At 46.7% G+C, this 16,720-nt stretch overlaps 1 protein-coding gene across 4 annotated transcripts in view; it reads right to left on the bottom strand.

Annotated features, from left to right (window-relative positions):
* The window catches only part of Shld1 (shieldin complex subunit 1), a 60,577-nt gene extending 48,451 nt beyond the window's left edge, over nucleotides 1-12,126 (bottom strand). For all 4 annotated transcript variants that reach the window (XR_004944739.1, XR_004944738.1, XM_036184849.1 and 1 more), the window contains exons 1-2: nucleotides 12,080-12,126; nucleotides 7,419-7,591 (exon numbers count right to left, since the gene is read on the bottom strand). Coding sequence is in view for 2 of the 4 variants with exons in the window: in XM_036184849.1 (XP_036040742.1) it covers nucleotides 7,419-7,587 (169 nt within the window). In the remaining 2 variants the exon portion in view is untranslated. The remainder of the gene's footprint in view (nucleotides 1-7,418; nucleotides 7,592-12,079) is intronic.
* Nucleotides 12,127-16,720: the final 4,594 nt, after the last annotated feature.

Here is a 16,720-nt window from a genome sequence, read left to right as displayed (position 1 = left end):
CAGAAGAGCAGCCAGTGCTCCTAACCACTGAGCCACCTCTCCAGCCCTTCCTTCCTTTCAATCTAAACAAGTTTCATTTGTTCAGTCCAGCAACCTTACCAGGTGCTGCCCCGAGAAGCTACTCACGGGTCAAGGCCCACGTTGGCAGACAGCCGCTGCACACGCTGTGTGGTGACTGCCAGTCAAACATAGGGAACCCAGAAGTGAATACAAAAGCATTTACTCTTAAAATCTGTGCTGCAGGAAGCATGTCAGCAGCAGTGTGCAAAAACTCCAGAGAGGACCCTGGACGAACAGCTCAGTGGTGATATTTGCCTAAAATACAAAGGCCTGGGCTGGAACCTAGGCACCAAAGAGCAACTTCAAAAGACAAAGAACCAACAGCCCTACATGCCGGGGAGAAAATGTCTTCTGGGTAAAATAAGGGCTTCACTCATTCCAGCCAACACCTAGAACTGAAACTTCCAACTGTGTCTTTTCCGGTTTTGACCTAAAACAGTGGCTCCTGCTTAAAGGGACACTGAACTGGGAAGCCAATGTCTTCTCCACAGCTGGTCTTCAGGTGGCTGAGCAGTGCTTCTTCCACAGAGCAGAGCTGGGAAGGATAGTAATGTGTGTGTGTGTGTGTGTGTGTGTGTGTGTGTGTGTGTGTGTGTGTGTGAAGTGAGGCAGGAGGCTTGGTTGGCCCCTGAGAAGTACTGGTATTGGAAGGCAGTCAGCAGAAAGGAGCTGGGGAGGGGTAACTGGAGGTACTTAAGGCTTAGTCCTTCACAGCCCTTCCTTACACTCCTGTTGGCATCTCTTTAAAGTCCTGCCTTTGAGGTCGGCTTGACCCAGATTTCAGTCTCAGTGTTCCAGCACTCTTTAAACAAAATCTCAACACCAGCCGCTCCAAGGCTGTTTCCTCAGCGGTAACACGGAGGTCAGAACAGTACTTACTTCTTTGGGGGAGGTTCTAAGATCAAAAGGAACAGCACACTGGGGTGCACAGTGCTAAAGCACTTGACTAGCGTCCTGGAAGCCCTGGATTTGCTGTCTAGCAGCAACAGCAAAAGCCACACACACACACACACACACACACACACACACCCCTATGACACAGAACCTACAGAGTAGGTGTACAACAAGGAATAGATATTCACCGTCTTCCCTTATTGCCTCTTGTGAATGAGGCACAGTACCAGTTCTCTACATCAGTCAAGTCTTTTCCTGAACTGCAGGAAGACAGAACTGAACAAGTCCTGAACGGAAGCTCTTGCAGGAGTCAGTGAGGAAAGCTCATGAGTTGTTAGCAGGCAACCACTGTGCCCACAGGCTCTGCATCTAAGGGCCTGCAGTGTGGTGTCAGGAGCCCGGCTTGGTTTTCAGATCTGCTCAGATTTCCTTTTTGGACTGTTATCTCCCACAGATGGCATTGAAATTCAAAAGGGAAGAACAGAGGAAGACATCACGGACAGAAGCAGCATCCTCAAGCCTTTCAAGAACGATTAAACCATCACCACCTCCGATGACTACCTCATAGAAGCTGCCATTTGGAACTCTAAAATAGATAGCTCTAAGCGTACTTTAGTCTATTTACTTATTTATTTAGCAACAGGGTCTTACTGTGTAGGCCTGGCTGGCCTGAAGTTGCTATGTAGACCAGGCTGACCTTGAATTCACAGAGATCTGCCTGACACAGGATTGTACATGCATATGCATGTGTGGGTGTATGCGCACACAAGCACTGGCATACACAAGCACTTGCTCATGTGTGCACATGTGTAGGCCGAAGGTTGACATCTGGTGTTTTCTTTAATCGCTCTCTACCTAAGTTTTTAAAGTTTTATTTTGTTTCATAGTCTGTGTGTGTGTGTGTGTGTGTGTGTGTGTGTGTGTGTGTGTGTGTGTGTATCAGTTCTTTCATATAAAGACGTGGGCCACCATACCTAGCTTTAAGTGTATTTTAAAAGGGACAAGGAATTGACAGTTAAAGTCATCTGCAAGATGGCCAACTAGGAAATAGTTTCCAGGTTGCTAGTGACTTTGGGTGGTTTTGCATCTTAAAATTCAGCTTCCCCATGTGGGAATGAGATTAGGTGGGCTGGTGGTTTTCAAACTCCATTTGGAAAACTTCTCTTCAGATGAGTGCTTGCCTGAAGACCCAAAGAATAAATAATCTAACAGAAGCATGCCAAGATGGGAGGTAGGATACCATCCCTCCCAAGCCTCAGCCTGTAGTTCCCAAAGGAGTGTCCACAGCATGCTTGAAAACCACCATCCCTATAACCCCAGCACTCAGGAGGCTCAGGCAGGAAGATCGTGAGTTCGAGGCCAGTCTGGTCTACATGGTGAGACTATAGCTCCTAAAAGCAGAACTAAAGGAGGGAGGGAGGGAGGGGGGGAGGGGGGGGAGAAGAGAGCCGTAGTCCAGGAGCCCCACCACTCTGCAATCCCACCACCCTCAAACACACACACTTTACTGTCAACCTCCAGGCAGAAACCACAGCTGCCTTCCACCAGTAGAGGGCAGAGTTCAAAATCCTATCACCAAACTGAACCTTCCTTCTAGTCGGCTAAATATGCAAGGAGAGGAAGGGAAGAGGGGTGGGGGACAGGAGAGAGCCAACACTGGAATGTACTGCCATACAAAATAACCAAGTTTCTCAAATAAAAGCCACCAGGGCATGTGATGGGAACCCGTTTGGTTTCTAGTCATGCCTCAGAGAATCAGTTTGCAATCACTGCCTTATTCTTTCCTTTCCTTGCTGTATCCTGGAGGGGAAGGGAAGGGGTAGAGGAAGAGGATGGGAAGGGAGGGGTGTCCTTAGCCACTAGGTTAGATATTGCTTATATCTTCATCAAAATAATTATTTGACATCATTTGCATGTCTGCCATACAGCCTGACTTTTCCTTAATTGCTCTCTACCCAAGTTTTAAAGTTTTATTTTGTTTCATAGTCTGTGTAGTGTGTGTGTGTGTGTGTGTGTGTGTGTGTGTGTGTGTGTGTGTCAGTTCTTTCATAGAAGTGCAAGTGCACACAGCACTGGGGAAGAGTGTCAGACCCCTTGGAGCTGGGGTGACCGTGGCTAAGAGCTGACTGATGTGGGTGCTGAGACCAGAACTTGGGTGGGGTGTTTTTAATTCCTGACCCCTCCCTCCAGCCCACCTTATCTTGTGAGTCTGAACCTGGGGGCACACTGTCTTGGTAACTCCGGCTAGCAAGTGAGGGCCCAGGATCTGCCTGTCATGGACCCCTCCAGTGGTTACAGACATTAGCCACTACAGCCTGCTTTCACATGGGTGCTGCGAACCTGAGAACCCAGGCCTTCAAGCTTGCTCAGCAAGTACTTTACCCACGAGCCATCTCCCCAGCCCCAAATCTAGAATTTTACAATTATTATGTAACTTCTATGAAGTACTGACTGTAAGACCTTTTGTTTCATTGTGGGAACAGAGTTTTATACAATTACAAAGAGATAACATGTGAATTATAAACAGGATAAAGCATATTTACCTATTCTTAAATATTAAATTATCTGGCTACCTTTGAAGACTGGGATGTTGACTCCCCCCCCCCCCCCAAAAAACCCAAGGGACCTTAAGGCACTGTTAAAAGTTTATAGCCACCTGCCAGCGAGGCCTTTAATCATCAAAGACTTATTGTGCTTAACACTCAGGCTAGCTGTCTGCATTCCAGTTCCTAGCACTGTTCTCAGACAAAAGTTCTAGTCTGTGGAAAGCGCCAAGGTTTCCTCCACTCGCCTTGCCTCGTCTAAACAACTTCAGAGAAACCCTCTGTTCTGTGTTAGAATGCACTGCTAGTATCTGCCTGCAGGACAAAGGTTCCATGGGCCCTGGGAAGATATGCTACAGGACCCACCTGGTCACCAAGTCACAACAGAACACAGAGGACCATGCCCTAAGAAACCTCGTGACCTTGCCTTTGAGATATTTAAGGAGACAGTTCATCCCCTAATATGGCTTTGTTCCCCTTTAGTCTTGCAGCCAGGACATCGAGTATCTAACAGGCAAGGAGTTGGGTCCATTGCCACATCTGAAGTCAGGGGTGATGGGTGGATCCCATTCACCAGCCCATGGAGTGAACTGGCGCTGATCCCAAGAGGGAATCTGGAAGCTCAGGCTCTAAGGCTTGGCTCAGCCTAAAACAGGAGTCCAGGATTAGATGATGAGAAGTCCCAGAGGTCTGTGTTCAGCGGCCGTGTGCCTGTGCAGCCTCGCACTGCTACTGTGGCGATGGTTTTGAGCAAATAAGACAGCTAGCAGATTACAGGAGAGCTTGGGGCTGTTGGCAGAGAAGTACAATCTCAGAGAGATTCACACACTAGGGTGGAAATGTGTCCCAGGAAGACCTTGGCAGCAGAGTCTTCTGCCTTATCTACTGGGACAGGCACGGGTAGGAGATTCATGACCCTGTGCCTGTGTGAGGCAATGGTTGTTTACTTCAACAGCACTTCCTGAGAAGTGGCTAACTGGTAACCCCAGGACAGACACATGGCTATGGAGGCAGACAAATGCCCAGCCTATCCTGCCTTTGTATACCAGACTGGAACAAAAGAAACTTTTGAGGTTTTCTGGCTTATTCCTGGGATTCTTATAACCCATTAGTTTCTTAGAAAGTGCTCCAGACTCAGGTCTCTTGCCTCTAATAGCCTCTTCCAGGGCATGAACAGTGGTGTGTGTGCGATTAGATATATCCAGTGAGGCTAGGAAGGCTCCACCAGTGTGCCTCCTAGACACGACCATGGGCATCTGTGCCAGGGTAGGCTTCATCCCATGGATGATGGGGTGGTGGCATGTGCCTGGGGAGGAGGAACAATCGAGGGGTGAAGAAGTGGAGAGGGCTCTTGGTTCTGTGGGTCCCTGTATCAGGTGAGTTTGGAGAGGCAACTGCTTGGGTCCATCCACCACTGTGTGCAGGCTCAGGATACCTGGCTTGCTTGCTGCAGGTGCAGGTGACTGCCTGGAGTGGCTGCCCCACTCCATTACTGTATACTCTACCCTTTGGCCAACTCATGCCTGGATTTCAATTGGAGATGTTCACGAAGGGTTATTTTGATGGAATTCTAACACATCTTTCTTAATTTTCTGGTGTTGAATTGAACTTGGGGCCTTGAGCATTGCCAGGCAAATGCTATACCACTGAGCCCTCGGCTCATGACCGGACTCTCATAGTCAGCTCCTGGATCCTCCTATCTGACTTAATAGCCAGGGAGACGAGCTACTCAGTTCACTGTCAGACCTCCATGCCAAGCCTCCACCATACCCTGCCAGCTTTTCATGGCTGACTCTATTTGGAGCCAAGCACAAGCCACATGAAGAGCCAAGCTTCCTTCCTGAGTATGTACTGGCGCTGTAGACCACTGCAGAGCTGCCCCAATGACTGTCCAGTTGGAATACTCCTCGGAAGAGGAATTCCCCCACCACACAGGACAGGAAACACACAAACCAACATCTGCTTGGCCTCGGAACTGGAGGTGTTAAGAATCTGGACTAACACAGCAGCTGTGGGGACGCGCTGGAGATCAAAGCAAAGGCAAGCCTGGATCTGAGCAGACAATGGTCCAGAGTTGTCAGAACAGGGTGGAACCGTTGACAGCTATCTGCTGAAGGGCTACAAGGGGAAAAGCCACAACAACAACTACCTACAAACATGCAGTGACAGGAGGGAAATGGACTCAACATGTAAACATAAAAACAGGCTCCTGTATGGAAACTGCAGGTGGCTAGGCCTGGTGGCAAGCGCTAACATTCCAGCACTCAGCAGACAGAGTGAGGAGGACCAGGAGTTCAAGCCTAGCCTCCTCCCCATAGCAAGCTCAAGCCTGGCTTCCATTGCTCGAGACTCCATGGAGCCAGAGGTGGTGGCACACACTTTTAATCCCAGTTCTCAGAAGGCAGACACAGGTCTACATAGCAAGTTCAGGCCAGCAACTGGTACACTTAAATTTTTTTTCTTTCTTTCTTTTTTTTTTAACACTTAAATTTTAAATCCAGGTTTGTGGACTATAGATTGAATAATTAATGAGCAAGAGATGGGCTTTCCAGCTCAATAATTACCATTAGCCCTAAATTATCAACTTCTGCAATCCAGTCAGGAAAACTGATAGAAAGAATCTCATTTAAATCCAGATCTGAGGGGCTGGTAAGATGGCTCAGAAGGTAAAGGTGCTTCTTCAAATCTGATGACCTGTTCAATCCCTGGGGCCCATATAGTGGAAGGAGAGAATAGATTCCTTCCAGTTGTCCTCAGCTACTCACATGTGCCATGGCAAGCACACAGTAGCCCACATTGCTATTCTCTACCATCCTCATCACCCACAGTACACAGTGCTTACACTGCTGTTCTCTATCATCCTCATCACCCACAGTACACAGTGCCCACACTGCTGTTCTCTATCATCCTCATCACCCACAGTATACAGTGCCCACACTACTGTTCTCCATCATCCTCATCACCCACAGTATACAGTGCCTACACTGCTGTTCTCTACCATCCTCATCACCCACAGTATACAGTGCCCACACTGCTGTTCTCTACCATCCTCATCACCCACAGTATACAGTGCCCACACTACTGTTCTCTATCATCCTCATCACCCACAGTACACAGTGCTCACACTGCTGCTCTCTATCATCCTCATCACCCACAGTATACAGTGCCCACACTACTGTTCTCCATCATCCTCATCACCCACAGTATACAGTGCCCACACTGCTGTTCTCTACCATCCTCATCATTCACAGTACACAGTGTCCACACCGCTGTTCTCTATCATCCTCATCATTCACAGTATACAGTGCCCACACTGCTGTTCTCTACCATCCTCATCATTCACAGTACAGTGCCCACACTACTGTTCTCTATCATCCTCATCACCCACAGTACACAGTGCTCACAATACTGCTCTATCATCCTCATCATTCACTGTATATAGTGCTCACACTGCTGTTCTCTATCATCCTCATCACCCACAGTACACAGTGTCCACATTGCTGTTTTCTGCAGTCTTAAAAAGAACAAAGCACAATTCCACCCTCCTTGTCAAACTCAGTGTCCTCCTGCCTCAGAGCACATCTGGACAGAGATCAGAAAGGGGCCCAGGAAGGAATAATGAAACACTTGCTTCCCTTCTGGTCCTCTTTGTCTAGACACACTGTGTTTGGATCACCCCAAACTCTGAGCTCCCTCCAGGAAGGACCTGGGCATTCACCTCTGCATCCCCAGTTTCTATATACCACCCTGTTACTCTGGGAGGCTTCTTTGAAGCCCTTCTCCACAGCTTTTCTGGGTAAAGTGTTTTTCTAGGTAAGGTAAAAACTTACTCCTTCTGGGTGGAGAAACAGAACTACCTTTTGCCTGTGTCTCTGACAGTTGGTTTTGTAAAGTTAGTTTGATTCAAATTCTGCTTATTACCTGGATCATCAGTCAAAGAACAAGGGAAAGACTGGGGTTCCAGAGGACTCAGAGACTTGCTGCTGGCTCCCTGGGATGCTGCATGACCTCTGAGGTCGGATGCTGTCGGTAGATCCAAGGTGCAGCTCTCCACTGACTGGCTGCTGGGTGTGTCTGCCTGGGGTTCCATAGGCCTGCAAGGCAAAGTCAAACATTCCACATCACAGGCTGTGCAGCAAGAGCTACCCTTGACTACAGCCTGAGGAGTCCTGAAGACCAGCCACTCTCTTCCCCTAAGACAAGGGGTTTCTTCTCCGTTGACCCAGTGTTTGGGCACCAAGTTCCCTTAACTGTGAGACAAGACAGATTTTCACCTGAGAAAAATCAACTTCAGCCAGGAGCATGGCATGACGGCAAACATCTGTAATTCCAAAACTCAGGAGGCTGACATAGAAGGATTGCAAGTTTGAGGGCAGCCAGGGCTAAGCAGCAAGACTATCTCCAAACAAACGCACAGTAACAACAACAGCAACATATAACTATAATTTCAGCTGGGAAAGGAGGCTGAATGTTAGAACATGGGAAGTCTCATCAAGGCACTCTTCTCTGGTACGTACTGCGTAGAACAAGAACTTGACAGCAATGAGTATATATATATATCTGGGGTTTTAGGTCGGGGGGCATCAGGGGTTTCTTTTCTTTCTTTTCTTCTTACAAAAATCTCACACTGTAGCCAGGCCTGCCTGGCACTCACTATGTAGCCCAGGATGGCCTGCAAACAATCCTCCTGCTTTGCTTCAGCCTTCCAAGTGCTGAGACTACAGGTCTGAATTAAAACACCTGCAAAATACTTGAAGAGATGGGAAAATGTCCAGGACACAGTAGAGGTATACAAGTTTCAGGTACTGGAAGCGCTTGATCCAGGTTTTATATGAAACACTAAATATGTCTGAAACACAGACCAGCTGAGAGCCATGATATGTCCCAGGTTATTCTCTGGTTATTTATCGGGTAGTGAGAACCACATGACACGGATCCCCTCTGTAGCCTGCACCTGGTCCTTCCTTCACAGAGCTGAGACCCGTCCATCTCTCTTATAAGTTGCACACAGCAATCAGCTTTATAGTAGCCAGTACCTGATGCTAGGCTGTCACAAGCCTCCATGCACCATCCAGAGGTTGTGCATTCACAGTCTTGCTTGCACACTTAGTAGCTGGAAAGCAGAGGGGCTAACAGGACTGGAGCCTGTTTAATACTGGCCACAGGCAATCCCATGAGCCACAGACACTCACACCCTGCAGTAATCTAAGTAATGGAGGAGGCTGTATGAGATAGGCCAAGGTCCTATGAGTCAAGAGTAAGGGAGAGATTAAGAACACAGTTAAATTAAAGCTGGGAGGTGGTGCACGACGTTAATTCCAGCATTCGGGAGGCAGAGGCAGGTGGATCACTGTGAGTTCAAGACGAGCTTGGTCTAGAGTTAGTGCCAAGACAGCCAGGGCTACAAACAGAAACCCTGTCCCAAAAAACTGAAAAACTCAAAACAAAACAAAAAAGCCAAGAACTAAAAGGAGACCAGAACTTAATAACTGAATGAAAGGAGAAAGGCATTAAGGAGGACCTGGAAGTCAATTAGAAGAGACAGTCTGTGTGCCACGGCTGTGTTAACAAGGGAGTCAAGAGAAGGTAGCGTTTTGGAAGGAAGCATTATTTCAAATCAAGGAATACTACACAGCTATTAAAATGACAGATCTAACAAAAAAGAATAAAATGGTAGAACTTGAAAGATCTCAGAGACATACGTTTAATGGAAGAGGCAATTTCAGAATAACATGAGCTGTTAACAAGGATAGACCACCTTGCCAAGTGTATCACTATACATCTGATTTGACCCGTACGCCAAGTGTTTCACCTCCAGTAACCCCACTGGAGCAGATACATCTGTCATTACCCTCATTCACAGTTAGATACAGACAAGGCAGGAAGCATACCAAGCCACCCAAAGAAACACATGAAAAGCTGCTCCCACTGAATGAGCCCAGCTTGAAGGTCCCCGGCCTCCCGAGTCTGAGCAGCCCCAGGGCTGATCAGGCAAAGGCAGCACGTGTACAAACCAACACTACCACTTGGCAAGGACACCCAGTCACAGGCTTCGGACACTTGCTCAGGCAGAGAATCAGCCCAGGCATCAGCTGACCATTCCTAAAAGGAGTGGAAAGATAAGGTTCCCCCGAAACAGAACATCCTGTCTCTCCACCTCTCCGCAGGCATTCTAACAGCTAAGCAACCTTGGAGCTTCAGCTGGGACCTCTGTGTGGCACCTCTGGCTCCGGCTTCGGTTACATAACCCCGGGCAGGAGGCTTGTGGAAGGAGTGAAAGGTCACAGATGAGACCAGTAAATTCTGCCCGCCTTCAACGAACACCAAACTGATGTCGTTAATGAAAGGAACCCCTGATGTGATAGTTTTGCTTTGGGTTTTGAATCGCTTGCATTAAATGCCCAAAATTCCAAGCTGAGCACTGTGCCAAAAACAAAGTGAAAAACCCTGGAGAAGGCAGAACCCTTTGCATTATAAAGTAAGCATATGCACGTCTGCTTCTAAACACACTGTCTGAGAGTCAGTAACTGGACACAGGGGAAAGCAATGGGACAGAGGGAAAGCGGGGATTGAACCTGGGTCCTCAGCACACGGGACGTGTGCTTTACCACGAAACTACACTCCTAGCCCTACATAATGAACTTACATGGTTCCTCTTTGAAAAAAAAAGAAAGACAGAAAGAAAAGGCACAAGAATACCATCCACATTAACACAAGAAAACCACAATCCTGTGTCACAAACACACATCCTCCGCAGAACATCAACAGTGTACACGAAGGCTATGACTCCAGGCTGGAGGTGTGGCTCTGTTCTACTCAGAGGGCCTGTGCACCCTCCCACAGTCGTGTGTCCCGTCCCCCCCGGCCCACAAACAACCAGTATTTCAGGACTAGCTAGAACTAACCCCCCAAATGCAAAATTATTTTATGTTAAAAATCATTTTATTCAGGTTGGGGATTTAGCTCAGTGGTAGAGCGCTTGCCTAGCAAGCACAGGGTTTGATCTTCAGCTCAAAAAAAAAAAAAAAAAAATCATTTTATTCGCCGGGTGGTGGTGGTGGGGCGGCGGCGGCGGCGGCGGCGGCGGCGGCACACGCCTTTAATCCCAGCACTTGGGAGGCAGAGCCAGGTGGATCTCTGTGAGTTCGAAGCCAGCCTGGTCTACAGATCGAGATCCAGGATGGGCACCAAAACTACACAGAGAAATCCTGTCTTGAAAAACAAAAACAAAAACAAAAAAAGGCATAGAAACAAAACATGACTGTATTAAGTAAGCTTAAGATGTACACTAAAGAAAAGGAAGACATTCTGTGTTCATGCATCAGAAGCCAGTATCTTAAGATGGTACTATTCACCAGGGGTGGTGGCATATGCCTTTAGTTCCAGCAAAGGCAGGCCGATCTCCGTGAGTCTGAAGCCAGCTGACCTACATAGAAAGTTCCTGTCCAGTCATAGCTACATAGTAAGACCCTGTCCTGAAGTGAAATAAAACAAAATAAGATAAAATAAAATAAATGATGCTATTAGAGCCTACACTAACCTAAAAAACAACAGAAATCAGTGCAAGCCAGATATGGTTGCACACTCTTGTGATCCGTGTCTGGGGACACACAAGCAGGAGGACCTTGAATTTGGGGCCAGCCTGGACTACTGTGGCAAGACATTGTCTCAAAAGGCCAAACAAAAGAAACCACTATAGTAATGAACCATAGTCGTGGCACAAGTCAGTGAAAGAGAACAGCTACCCCCGAAGGAAAAAAATCACACTGACAGGCAGTTGGTGGAGTGCTTTGGAAAACAGTTAGGAAGGTCTTGATCAACAGAAAAATAAAAATATGCAATAGGTTTCCAAACAGTTATGCATTTTTTAGCTTTAAAGGAATGCAAGACTCTCAAGTCCCAAACAAGCCTTACAAATTTCTGGCCAAAGACGCTAGTCACATACTGTTTGATTCCGTTTATATAGCATGCAATCGGACAACCATACAGACAGAACTCTGGTCACAGCCCAGGACTGGGGCCGGGGCAGGTGGTGGGCAGAGCGATGCTCCGGGTTCAGGACTATGTTCCTCAGAAGTTTTCTTTGGGGTGATGAAAACAGTCCAAGGTTGTGATGACTTGTAGTTTACAGTTTAGATTTTATGAAAACATCCGGTTACAATATGGCTGTTTAAAATTATAAGAGACCTGGACTTGTTCATCCCAGCAGAGGCAGAAAGATCTGTTAACTTCAGGCCATCCTGATCCACATAGAGTTTCAGGACAGTCAGGGCTATGTAGACAGAGACTTTGTCTCAAAACGCAAAACCAACAAGACAACAATAATTTAAGGTGTTAAAATAGAAAAATAATTGGAACTAATCCTTTGTCCCCCTCCACTGCTAAATTCTAGAGCCAGGTAAGAAGGGCGCGGTGGGCGGGGCTTGGGCGGAGGGGCCGGGCAGGTGCCGGAAACCTCTGGGATAAAGTGTCTCGAGAATCGCTCCTCCCTTCCCTCCTCGTTTCCCTGCTCCCTTCCCAAGGCACTCCAGAATGGAGGAAAAACCGACCGAGATTCCTCCTCCAGGCCCCATGTCACTCACCCCACGACAGCAAAAGCCCGGAACCGGAAACGCCGGCTCCATCTTTGTTGTGGAAAAAGCGAGGTTTAAAAGGAAGTAGTCTTTGCTGAGGTCAGAAAAGGGCAAAGCAAGGCAGCTGCGGCCATCTTAACTGAGGGCATTCGCCTGGCCCCTGCAGCTTGCAGGTCATTTGGGCAATTTCTAATTGCTGTTAAGTGCGCTTAGTGGGCACCAAAGGTACTGGAAAACTGTTAGCATGAAAAATTTCTTTAGAAGAACGTAAAAAACGGGTTAGGGATTTAGCTCAGTGGTAGAGCGCAAGGCCCTGGGTTCGATCCTCAGCTCAAAAAAAATAAATAAATAAATAAATAAATAAAAAAGCCGGGCGGTGGTGGCACACGCCTATAATCCCAGCACTCGGGAGGCAGAAGCAGGTGGATCTCTGTGAGTTCGAGGCCAGCCTGGTCCCCAACGTGAGTTCCAGGAAAGGCGCAAAGCTACACAGAGAAATCCTGTCTGGAAAGGAAAAAAAAAAATCCATCACTCAAGAGGCAGAAGCAGGCTGTTCTGTATGAATTCAAAGCTATCCGAGTCTAATTATCTATTCCAAGCAGCCAGGGATAGATAATGAGACACTGTCTCCAAAAGGAAAAAGAAAAAAAGCAGAAGCAAATAGTGCTTGAGATTTGGGTATTCAAACACTACGTACTGTGAAAATGTGTACAAAGGTAAAGACCTCCTCACTACCACGCCCGGCCCTCCACCTACACACTGATTGAATGTATCTTTTAAATACTACACGCTTGTTCTTTCTCAACCTGAATTTTTCTTCATCACAGTTTCATTCCTTATTAACATTCTTCTCTCCCTTCTGGTCTTCGTAATATTTCAGACCTCAGCTTTCCATAGAGAGTTCTCCCTCCAGGAACCTCCTCCGGCTTGCCCAGTGGGAGTTAACTGTTCCTCCCAGAAGACCTTACTTTCTTCTACTTATCCCTTCAAATTCTTTTGCTCTTTCTTCATTTCCCACAGAACAGTAGCTGTCTCCAGGGCAAGGGCCAGGTCTGTGTTTTGCATACCTCTCTCCAGATCCCAGTTCAGTGACTCAGGGTGATATGCTGCTGTGGTCAGGAATGGGTGGATACTCCCTCCCCAGGTGGCCCTCTCTTCCCAGCCACACCTGACTCAGCAATTACCTCAGACACAGCTTTCCCGTCTGTTATCGGCGAAGCAAAAAAAAAGTGCAGCCTTTTGCCTTTATCTCCTTCGTTTGGAAAACAATTCCTGAGTCTACTTTGCCGCTCACGTGTTTTGATGCCATTTTTCCATGGTGAGGCTTGCTTCTCCTGTGGTGCTTCCTGGAGCCAGTTCCGAAGTCTAGATGATGTTGTTTTCCCTGTAGCCTGCTCCTGATCATCCTCTTCCACCACTCCCGGGGCACCAGAAATGAAAACCGATTGAAGTGGCCATCAAAGCAGAATCTCAAGTTGGGTCTAGTGCATGTCCCAGCACTCAGAAGGCTGACGTGGGGGAGTGACTTGAGGCTCGCCTGGAGCACTCTGTCTCCAAACAGAAAAGGGGAAACGACAATGAATCCTAAAAATCGGCAAAATAGAGCGTGTTAGTTAAGTGTGGTGGTGTAGGCCTGTAATCCCAGCGTTTAGAAGGCCGAAGCAGGACTGTGAGTTCCAGGCCAGCCTGGGCTACATCGTGAGAGTTACAGATGCTCGTGAGACACCATGTGGGTGCTGGGAATCAAAGGAGGGTCCTGTGCCAGAGCAGCCACTGCTCTTAACCACTGATCCATCTCTCCAGCCCTGATTCCCAGTTCTTTTGCCATTGTTTATAGAAAGGCTCTATAAGTTGAGTTACATCACAGTTTTATACTTGTGTGTTTTTAAGGTTTTATTTTTAATTAGTGTGTGTGTGTGTGTGTGTGTGTGTGTATGGGTTTGTGCACTTGAGTGTAATGCACAAGAAGCACAGAAAACAGTCAGATAACCTGGAACTGGAGTTACAGGCAGTTGTGAGCTGCCTGATGCGCGTGCTGGGAAATGGACTTAGGTCCTCTTAAAGAGCAGTACATGCTCTTGACCACTGAGTCATCTCTCAAGCTGCTGTATTTGTATTTTATGATTAATTATCTGCCATTAGCTAAGCCACCTACTCCAGCCAAGTGTCTTTCAGCAGGGAAAAAAAAAAAAGTCACTTAGCTGAAAGACCAAAATAGCTCTTTCAAACCAGGGTGAGGTCCTTTGAAACTATCTTATCTCTGTGTCATGTTGAACTTTGACCTACCTAATTACTCTCATTTGTGAAATTAGCCTTAAGAAAGGGAAAAGGAAATGTGGTGATATATTGCTTGTAATCTAAGAAATAAAAGCCTGGCTGAAGATCCGAGGACAGAGCTGGCCACAGAGTTAGCCATAGCGGTCAGGCAGTGGTGGCACACACCTTTAACTCCAGCACTTGTGATCACACACCTTCAATCCCAGCACTAGGAAGGTTGAGGCAGGAAGTGATATGGCTGGGCAGAGAAAGGAGTATAAGGCTGGAGGAGATAAGAACTCAGGTCTTTTCAGGCTCTTGCAAGCCGAGGAGTCGTTAAGAGGTGGCTACTCTGCTTCTCTGATCTTTCAACTTTCACCCTGATATCTGGCTCTGGGTTTTTATTAAGACCAGTTAGGATTCATGCACCAATAAAAGTTCAAGGGTCAAGTAATAATGAATCTGAAAGCATATTATTGCTGTTTCAATCTTGTGATAATGTAAAGAGATAATTAGATAATAAGTTGACACTTAAACTACTGTGAAAGAGACTGAGGTTCCCAACCAGATATATAGATCTCCGAGGGTAGTTCAAGTTTTATTTCCCAGTCGATTCTCAGCACACAGTGTCTAAGTCACTTACTCAGCAGCACCTTCAGTGTTTATAAGTGACAAAAGGTTGGACTGTGAAAGTGAGAATTACTAACACAAATCTAGTCAAGTGGCAAATACTCTGAAAACATTCATTAATGGCAGAAACTACAGTTCATTTCCTGGCACCCAAGGTTGTGAGGCCGTAGCAAGTAGTGAGTCTATTGCCGATTCTGATGGCTAATAACTGATTATCAACTTAACAGGATCAAGAATCACCTATGAGAAGCCTCTGGGCAAGCCTGGGAGGAATTTCCTATGCTTGTTCATTGAGACTGGAAGGGCCTTCTTAACTGTGTACCATTCCATGGCCTGGACTCCCAGACTGAACACAGAGGAGAAAGTGAGCTAACACCCATCATGCTCTGCTCCCTGGCTATAGATGCATGTCCTGCACCTGCTGCTGTGTTTTTCCAGCTGTGTTGGACTGTATTCTTGGGAACTGTCAGTCAAAATAAACCTTTCCTCCCTTAATTTGGTACTTGTCAAATATTTTGCACTTAAAAAAGTAATTAATACGATGATGCTAGGGGCAGATATATCTAATCCATGTCCCAGAGCTACTCCCAGATATCTATGTTGAAGAGAGAAGCAAGCAAGTACCTTGGACATGGAGTTGAGACTTTCAGCCTGAACTCTGGCTCTCTTGCTGACAATTGTATGACTGTAGCTACTGAACCTCTCTGAGCCTTGAGTTTATCATCTAGAATGAAAAAATAAAAATCAATTAACTTCTGGGACTACACCTTCCACACATATGACCCTTGCTGGGTTCTAAGTCCAGACCCACATAGATTTAGTATTGTGGAAGCATCAGAAGTTTCTTTGGCTTCAACCTTTTTAAATTGTGTGAGTTCACTGCTGACCTGGAATATTTCCATTATATCAAACATTTGTTCAAATCTCTATATAGGAATTAATAGCCATTAGACTGACATTTTATCAAGCAAGATTAAAAAAAAAATCCAAGGATTGACGATGTAGTTCAGTGACAGGAGCACTTGCCTAATGTGACCTGATGCCTGGTCAGACCTCCAGCATCTAAACACACAAGCAAAGCAGAAGCTAACACACCTTACTGTGGGGCTGTTTTCTTTAGACTGAAACACTTCCTCATGCTTGGAGGGAGAGTGGAGGCTCAGAAAGTCCATGAACCCACAAGGAACTTACAAGGCTTTTGAGAGACTCTCCCCAATATGGGGGACAGGAGACTTTTCTGTGATGCTGCTGCCTGCAGGCTGTGTAGGAGACTCCACTGGCAGCTCTCATGAGCCATCACCTACCCTAGGGTGGGCTTTTAGGCGCTGTATTCAAGTCACCCATGTTCCTGTAAGTAACACGGCCCCCATAAAACCACTGGTCCTCCAATCTGGACTTGGATGTAATAGTTTCCTTGGTCTGGCATTGTCCTCTCTCTCTGGAGTACATAAAAATCTGTGGTCGGACATTTTTGTCAGACTATCAGCTCCCCAATAATGACATAGAAACTTCTTATTAATTATAAAAGCTCCGGCAATAGTTTAAGCTTTTTTTTTAGATAGTTTTAAATAATATGACCCATTTCTATTCATCTATGTGCTGCCCCAAGGCTCATTTACCTCATCTACATACTGTCCATCCTGCTTTCCTGCTTCTTCCATGTCTCCTGGCATCTCCATCCTTCTTCCCAGCATCCTCTGTGCCTGGGAATCTTGTCTAGCTATTGGCCATTCAGCTTTTTACTAAACCACTCAGAGTGACACA

Source organism: Onychomys torridus, chromosome 4, assembly GCF_903995425.1.
Source record: "Onychomys torridus chromosome 4, mOncTor1.1, whole genome shotgun sequence".
In the NCBI taxonomy this organism is placed as follows: domain Eukaryota; kingdom Metazoa; phylum Chordata; class Mammalia; order Rodentia; family Cricetidae; genus Onychomys; species Onychomys torridus.
The sequence above is the reverse complement of the archived record's forward strand: the minus strand, read 5'-3'. Positions and strand labels throughout refer to the sequence as shown.